Source organism: Sinocyclocheilus anshuiensis, unplaced genomic scaffold (assembly GCF_001515605.1).
Source record: "Sinocyclocheilus anshuiensis isolate Anshui unplaced genomic scaffold, SAMN03320099.WGS_v1.1 scaffold1429, whole genome shotgun sequence".
NCBI classification, from domain to species: Eukaryota; Metazoa; Chordata; class Actinopteri; order Cypriniformes; family Cyprinidae; genus Sinocyclocheilus; species Sinocyclocheilus anshuiensis.
This window is the reverse complement of record NW_015548305.1, coordinates 10,492-18,726: the sequence shown is the minus strand read 5'-3', so window position 1 is coordinate 18,726 and position 8,235 is coordinate 10,492. Positions and strand designations below refer to the sequence as shown.

Here is an 8,235-nt window from a genome sequence, read left to right as displayed (position 1 = left end):
GAGACTTATATTTACATTCAGTCTGTGTGCAGTTTCTGTCTGGCCAAAAACGGACCGAATTTGCATGCCCTGCTGTAAATTTTGACCGATTGATGAAAAACAAGCTTATGTGGATTCTACACATTTAAACAATTCAGATAAGTTATCTAGAATTATTTATGGAGCAGATAAAATACATATAATCATTTATTAATCATTTATCATTTTGACATATCTTTTCTTTATTTAAAGGCTGAAATGTGAGGTTTACCTTTTTATGAAACTTTTTCAAAGCTTTATTTGAACATTTACATTAGATATTTCAACATGCTATTAAACTGTTGTCAGTCAACTTGTCATTTAAAATCCGAACATCATTGGTAATGTTATTGTTTTAGTGAGTATGCAAACAAAAAGTCATTTTATTTGTAGTTTTTTTATTTTTAAATATAAAACTTTAAGTGATTTATGTGTCGGTACTTTTTGAACATCTCCAGCACATTTTAACAATACCGTGATAATACTGATAACCGTGATCATTTTGGTCACTATAATCGTGATAAGAAATTTTCATACCGTTACATCCCTATTTTGAAGAATTTTTCAGTTGTTTTTGTCCATATAATGGAAAGTCAGAGATGTCTTCAACAACATTGGACCTCCTGACTTTCAATGTGTGGACAGAAAAAACTGAGACATTCTTCAAAATTTCTTCTTTTAACATGATGGTGAGTAAATGATGACGTGATGAGTTTTCATCTTATGGTAAACTATCCCTGTAAGTTACATCCTGAAAGAACCGAAGCTGTAAGTGGCTTGAGACAAATATCTGTCAGAAAGTGAAGTATGTGAGTATTAATGTGATCAAAGACAGAATCAAAATAGCTTGCCAAATTTATGCTTCTTGATTTTTTGGGATTAAACAGTTCCTGTCTCAGTTAATTTATTTGTTTGAAGGCTGGTTAAAAGCCTCCTTCTCCAGTAACTTTTCTGTGTTTGTTGAGAAGCTAAAGGAAATATTTCTGTTTATAGATTTCTAACACATTTGGGACCAAGTCTTCTGCCAAGTCATATTATCAGCTATATTGTTTAGTTGTATTTAGATCTTGACTTGGGTCTACGTGTAAAATGATTAGAGCTCACTTAAAAATATATATATATTTTTTTTTTTTTTTTTTATATGATGTTGAAACTTTGCTACCCTGTGTAATGTAATAGTGCTTTTAGTACTTGTTGATAAAGGACATCCATACTTGTTCTGTTAATGCCCAGTGCACACATAAATGTGCAATATCTGTTGATATATGATGCTGCATATTCACTTAAAGGCTCGTCTTAACATTTGACAGCTTCTTTGAATCATTGCCCTCTGATCCTTCTTTGTTATTGGCATTTCTTATCCCCATCTGCCTTTATCAGCTGATTTGAGGCCAGCTTTTGCAGAATGTGTTGTTACCCAGCATGCAATGCTTCCTTTTGTGATCTAACGTTGCTCTCTCCCTCCCAAACTCCATCACACCACCCCCACCCACTCCTTCCTGCTACCCTAGCCAATGAGGACAGCTTGTCAGAGGTATGCTACACCAATGTTATGTCTTCCTTTTCCTTTTCTTTTCTTTTGTGTTTTGTTTGTCCTTTGTTTCATCTCACCCAGGTCGCCTTTCTAAAAACTGCAGTATTGTGGAGCGGGGGCCCCTCCCCCCAACCACCAGCAGCCATCATTCTTCCTCCCCAGACCTACAGCGGCCCACCGCGGGCAGCCCATTCTCCCCTGCCCTTTCACTCACCCTTCCATCACATTCACCCTCACCCAGCCCCAGCTCAGCAGGGGATGTAAGTAGCTGTGATAGTCCACTACAGTTACTGAGACACAATTCAGACTTCCCTATCCCACTGTTCACCGTGCTCACCAGCGACACCTAGTGGTAGCGGAGGTGAATTAAGAGTCTCAGCTAACTGAGAGATTCAAATTTTCAATTCAAATTTTTTGTACCATGTCATGTTTCACTTTTGTCACTGGTCTTACAAAGTAGACAGTCTTTATAGAGTTCTCTTAACTCTTTCAGGTTACATTCTTTCAATATAGAGGCTTTTAATATTAATGGCATTGTCATTTCAGAGCAAAATTGGACAAAAATTGAGGACAAAGAGGCTGCTATTTTACTCAGATCAACCAGAAATGCTCTATTTAAAAACTAGTGCAGATTAGATTGGAATAGAGACTGTAAGTATGAGGTTTTGATTGACAAGTGAGTATTTAATGGCTGCTGTAGGCAGCATCTCATATGCGATACTTGCTAATCATCTTGGCGTCACGCAGCTCTGCCTAAAATGCCAAAACCAGAGGCATGAGCCCACAATTCTGCTGCTTAAGACATCTAAAGTAGGGAGAAATTGATGCAGGACCTAATATTTATTCCAAATACTGAAAACCAGAAATTTACATCAAGACTGCTCAAAACTTTGTAAGTTTAGGTAGCCTCATTTCTTTCCACTTCATTTGTTTTCACTACTATGAATTCATTTTCACGTTCATTTTGAGTGTTTATGTTTTTGTGTGTATTGCTTTGAATGCAGCCTGTGAACAGTTGTGTATTTCAGTACCATTCAGTTACATGTTTTCTTCAGATTCTGCAGAAGGAAGATGCCATTGAGTGGCCAGGGACTCTTGCTATTGTCCATTCCTACATCTCCTATAAAGCAGGTTAGGAGTTTCACATATAACTAATGCTTGAACAGTGAACCTGCAATGACAGAATGGTGATGTAAGATTACTTAAAAGTTTTAAGTTAAAACTATATTTAGAGTTTAAATTGGAACAAAGTCTCTTGTTACGAGTTTCTTATGAAATGCATCAGGATCTTTGGAAAAACTGACTTAATTCTTCAAGTCATAATCCAAACCAACCAGCGCTGAGATGAACCATGATATTGCACACTTTGAGAAAAGCAGAAATAGTATATAGCCATATTCGCATGGGATTAGTATTACCTGGTGACCTCCAGTCATTTGTAATAATTGCGTAGGTTGTATGTGATCTTAATCCCGTGCGACTCGGCCATGTCTGTAATTTGTAAAGTAAAAATTCCCCCACAAATGACCTACCACATTACACCAAACAGGGGGGGTAATTTCAAAATCACACAAGGTCCCCAGATAATACTAATCCCATGCGAATAGGGCTTATGACAATCAGGAGAAAATCTTTTTTATGAACTACATGAACTGCAATCTTTTGAAGCATTGCAAATTATGTAATCAAATAATAACCGTGGTACAATATACCACTTTAGATGGCAGTGTATTTCACCACCTGGAATTTGGCAGTTAGCCTAAATGACCATTTGTTAGTCCAAAGTTTGAAATTATATTGACCCAAGGCCTGTCCACAGTCAACACCTATTAGAATGTTTGGCATGCAAACTCGGTCCAATTTTCATATGCGATTTGCATGTTCAGACCAATGCAAAACAAAATGGCAGATGAAAATGCAATTTCACACTCTGACAGTAGATAGCACTTAAGGAAAAGCTGAAATACACGGACAGAAGTATAATATGCTATTTGCTTATCAAGATTTGACTTTTTTTTTAATCTTGTTTTTCTCCGTATTTGATTTGCTTTTAATATCATACCTCCCTTTAATTATGTTCAAAATGTTGCAAATAAAACAACAAACACAGGCGTTGTAGAAAGTAGCCTACATGTAATATGAAGCTTTGCTTGTAAATATGAACAAACTTTTCAATAGCTCTGACTGATTTTGAATTGTAATATTGGCCACCCCTGAAATTGGTCATACCATTTACAGTTGAGTAATTATGCTAGAAAACCCAGCTTTTTCAAGAACATGCATGGAACGAGAAAAAACATAAGTGTCTCAAATGCAAATGCACAGTTCAGTTGAATGATAAAGTTAACCCTCTTCAACTGTAAACTATAGCAACAGTTTGTAACAGACTGTTAAAAAAACAGTTTTTTAATATTAGATATTAATTCTTAATGATACTACATTAATATTATGTAGTATCATTAAGAATTAACATTATTTGACAATGAACATGAGCATATTTATAAATGAACATCAACCAAGATGGACAAATGTGTGAAAAAGATCCCCAACCCAATCTCTGATCCCCCTGACTGTGCCAACTGTTGGCTCCAACAGAAGCCTCCACAATTGCTTAATAACCTCTGCTCTCATGGTAGATCTGTTTCAAAAAGGGTTCTACAGAATTGTTAAAAATCAAGTTCTCTGTGGGGAAAATGAATGGGATTTTTACTTCCAGAACCTGACTTTTGTGTTCAGTTGAGATTTAAACATACACTCATTTCCCTACAGCTAAAGAGGGAGAGAAAGATCGTCTGAAGAGATGGAGCACAGAGCTGCGGCAGGAGAGAGAGACACTGGAGCACAGAATCGGACAACTCAGCAACTTTATAACAGTGAGAGAATTCTTAAGCTCACATCCACTTTTGATCTGCGCCATGAGTCATACCACTGAAATTACAAATCTAACTGAAGCATTCATTTATTATCCCATACCTCCAGAAGGCCACTATTCCATAATTATATAATGATGAGATTTTGGTTGCATGATTCAGCAGCACTGTGTCCACTCTCCCTGCACAGAGATGTATGGACAGCAAGAACAGCGTACTGGCCCAGCAGACCGAGATGGAGGCTTCGCTTGAGAAAATGAGAGGGCTGGTGCATCTGATCAGAGGGATCCAGTTGTCTCCCTTCATCTGCCCTGGGGCCATGGCTAACGGAGAAACCTCCCACAATGGAGCTTCCAAACCCAGCAGCTCCAGTGCAGTCACCACAGACACAAACAACAACACAAATGCCCCAACAAGCTCCTCAGAAGCTACGGTGATAATTAGCACCCTCACAAACACGAGCGATACCTTAAAGCAGATCGCCACGAATAACAACCCAGAGACTGCATGTGCGAAGAGCGATGAGTGCAGTGAGGAGAGCGCACAAATCAACAGCACGTCCAGAATCAAGAGCGAACCCACAAATGCAAACGCTGTAGCCTTCAGCAATAGCAGCAACAACCAGGCGGTTCTCAGTACCAACGGAACCGTGTCCACAGGGGAGGAGAATACAAAAAAACACAAAAACAACAGCGACCTCAGCGTCATCCCACAGGCCCTCCTCGGCTCAATCGTACCCCTTACAGAAGTGACAGAGGGGGTGAAATAGCATTGACTACCCCGCCACAGTTGGGGCCTAAAGCGTGCCAGTTAACAGTGTTGTTGTTTTGTGTTGTCGTTTCATCTCTAGTATCTATGAGGGAAAGAAAATCCATAGTGCCATTTACTACATGCAGGAAGGAGGTTCCTAAAGTACCAGCAATGTGTATGCTCACATATGCACACCGAAAAGATTTCTACAAAGAATAATGATATAGAAAAGAGTAATAAAATTTAAAGATATCACACCATTGTGTGCCTGATACAGTTGCCATAGCACCTCTGAGTGGGAAAGCTTCTGAAGGCTGGATCGGGGTGAAGGTCTCGTCCTGCTAGATGAGTAGTGCAGCTTCCTATCAGGTCCTGTAGCTCTGATCTAAGACATAAGATATGACGTGTTGAGGAGTTCAGCGTCCGTTTTGTCTGTGAAACGCAACCGAGGTGCAGTTGTTTCGTCTTGTTTTCAGTTGTTGTGTCTCCAGGACGGAACTTGGAGCGCAAACACAGGTTCTTTATCACACACTGACAGAAATACAGGTCTTCCAGGCGTTCTTCTGGAGGTTTAACTAGTATCATTTGCATTTGTCTATTTTGTGGTGTTTTTAAAAACCGGAACATTTCTGTAAATATATTTTGCTATTTTTTACACATGACCTTATTTATAATTTTCTTCTTTCTTACAAAAATATTCCGTAGTTCTGTTCTGCCAAATAATCGATGCCACAGGGAACTCTTCTTTTACGTTACTCTGAACATTAAATAGATATTTAAGAGTAGTAGAGTAGTATTTGTAGTGTCAGTCCTGAAGTGTCTGTGAGGTAAATTCTGACCATGCCTTATCTACTGAACAGATGTGATTTACTGAGCGCGCGGTTCAGGCGCCGTCACAGAAGGGAATGATCTGAGATGTCTCTTACATCGCTCTCGCGCCATTTCCACATCCAGAGGATTTTTTTGTTTACCCAGACTGTAGCAGGGGTCTCATGCCTTGTCCAACGACTTGGGAGGAATCATGCAGTCAGAAATATCCCATGAAACCGCTATGCCAGTAACGTTATGCTTATGGGCCAATTTAAGGGCTTCTGTTCTGTATCGTTTTAACACACTTTACTACACTGTTCACTGTAAACCTGTCCAAAAGCACAACACGGCAGACGTTATATGTGCCTAGCGCAACTACTACCAGTGTCTCCTAGGGGCTCTTCTGTTATCGCTTTATTTACCATATCGGCGCTCTCTCACCGCTGTGTATTTCACAGTGTGTGACTGCACACAAGCAAGCACAGACAAACACACCAGACCAGTTCTAACACCTGAGATACAGCCGCGGTAGCTTGAACACTGTATCATGTGCCAGGATGACACTTACATAGTGTATAAAAAAAAGCACAAGAAATAATCCAGAAACATGGTGGTGTCAAACACGCTTTTGATAAAAGACAGACATATCTACAGTGTTTATATCTTCATTTCAGGTTTGTCAGTGTTTTCAATGCTAAACATGCAGCTCTGGCCTGCTGTAGCCTCTGTGTATTGGTTGCCTTAAGTTCTATAGACTATGTTAGGCTGTTTCAGCGTAGTGTCGGTGTCCTAGAGTCAGTTGTCAGCAAAACGAGTGCGTATTTTTCCCTTTTCGGAAACAGAACCTACTTTATCATCTAGTGTGTGAACATTCAGGTTATGTTAGTGAGGACAGTGCCTGCGCTGCCTATAGTGAATCTGACCGCTACACATAAGAACACACTCTAAAGTGCTCAAGTCTTATATCAAAACACGAAATAAATTGCTGGTATATTCGTTCACCTTTTTATGAAACAGTTTATGAAAAAACGTTACTTTTAGTTAAAGGATTCCATCCCAGTCTGATGATCCTCATATCGCATCTGCGTTTTCAAAACTTTTCAACAATCACACATTTTGTCTGATAGAAGCTACAGTGGTGTGAAAAAGTGTTGGCCCCCTTCCAACTGCATCTTGTTATCTTTTACTAATATTTAAATTTGTTTGATGATCTGAAACATTAAAGTGTGACAAACATGAAAAAAAATAAGAAATCAGGAAGGGGGCCAACACTTTTTCACACCACTGTAATACTAAAACATTTCATCACAATTGCGAAAATTCCAAAGTGACATGTAGAGAAGCTGCGTTCTGTTTGGTGGTTTAATGGTATGTCAGGTTTTCTAGTGTATTGGAAAAAAAGAAAGAAAAGGGAAGAGAGCCCTTACATAAATGCTCATCAGATGTGACATTAGCAAATGTCATCTCTCGTCCTTTAGGGCCAAGAATCCTGAGGCCAGCTGTGGTTAGTAGGACTGACAGATGTTCTCTGATGAGATAGATGAGAATCTACTGTGTCTCCTCATTCATGTTCCTTACACATGAGAATTGGGTATTGTGTCCTGAAGTGTGTGAAATCTGATCTCCTCAGATATGAATAGTGTTTACCGAGAGCTCAGGCTTTTGTTCATGTTTTCAAGATACGCATAGTAAGGCTTATGAAGATTCGCATTCTCACACCTCATGCTGTTACCTCATTCAGGTTGATGAAACCCTCAAGAAAAATCAAGGATAGATTATTGCAACTTGAAAATATCAGTGCTTAATCTAATGTCCTTAGCTATAAATTAACACAATTTACATCGATTTGTTGTATAAAAAGTGTCTAGATTCTTTCATAATAGTTTTTAAAAGGGATGTGTATTGCTCTTTTGTTTCATTTTACTTTTCTACATTTTGTTTCTTAATCTTGTGTGTTGCCTGATGTCCGTTTACCTTTTCTCATAGAAGTCCATGTGTAAGTTATTTGAATATATAACTTAATGAATTCTTTCTGTTGAGGAGGCTGGATATTACTGGAGCATTTGATCAATTTGTATTTATTTATTTTTACCATTTTTGCTAAATAAAACTGTAAATTAAGTAGTCTTTTTTCTCTAGATCTGTTTTACATTGAAGCAGCAAATGGATATTAACACTTCCGTACTAATGAACATTTAACCAATACATGTACAATTAATAATACAAAGTTTAGCATTATGATACACGGTCCTG

General features: G+C 38.5%; 1 protein-coding gene across 4 annotated transcripts in view; it reads left to right on the top strand.

Moving 5' to 3' along the window:
• LOC107656174 (PHD finger protein 21A-like) overlaps nt 1–6,567 on the top strand; it is a 26,819-nt gene extending 20,252 nt beyond the window's left edge. For 3 of the 4 annotated variants that reach the window (XM_016443909.1, XM_016443911.1, XM_016443908.1), the window contains 4 exons: nt 1,530–1,552; nt 2,608–2,683; nt 4,322–4,425; nt 4,613–6,567. In XM_016443909.1, coding sequence (XP_016299395.1) covers nt 1,530–1,552; nt 2,608–2,683; nt 4,322–4,425; nt 4,613–5,191 — 782 coding nt within the window. In that variant the 3' untranslated portion in view covers nt 5,192–6,567. Of the gene's footprint in view, nt 1–1,529; nt 1,813–2,607; nt 2,684–4,321; nt 4,426–4,612 lie in introns of those variants that run through there. The other variant, XM_016443912.1, reaches the window with a different exon arrangement.
• The last annotated feature ends 1,668 nt before the right edge of the window (nt 6,568–8,235 follow it).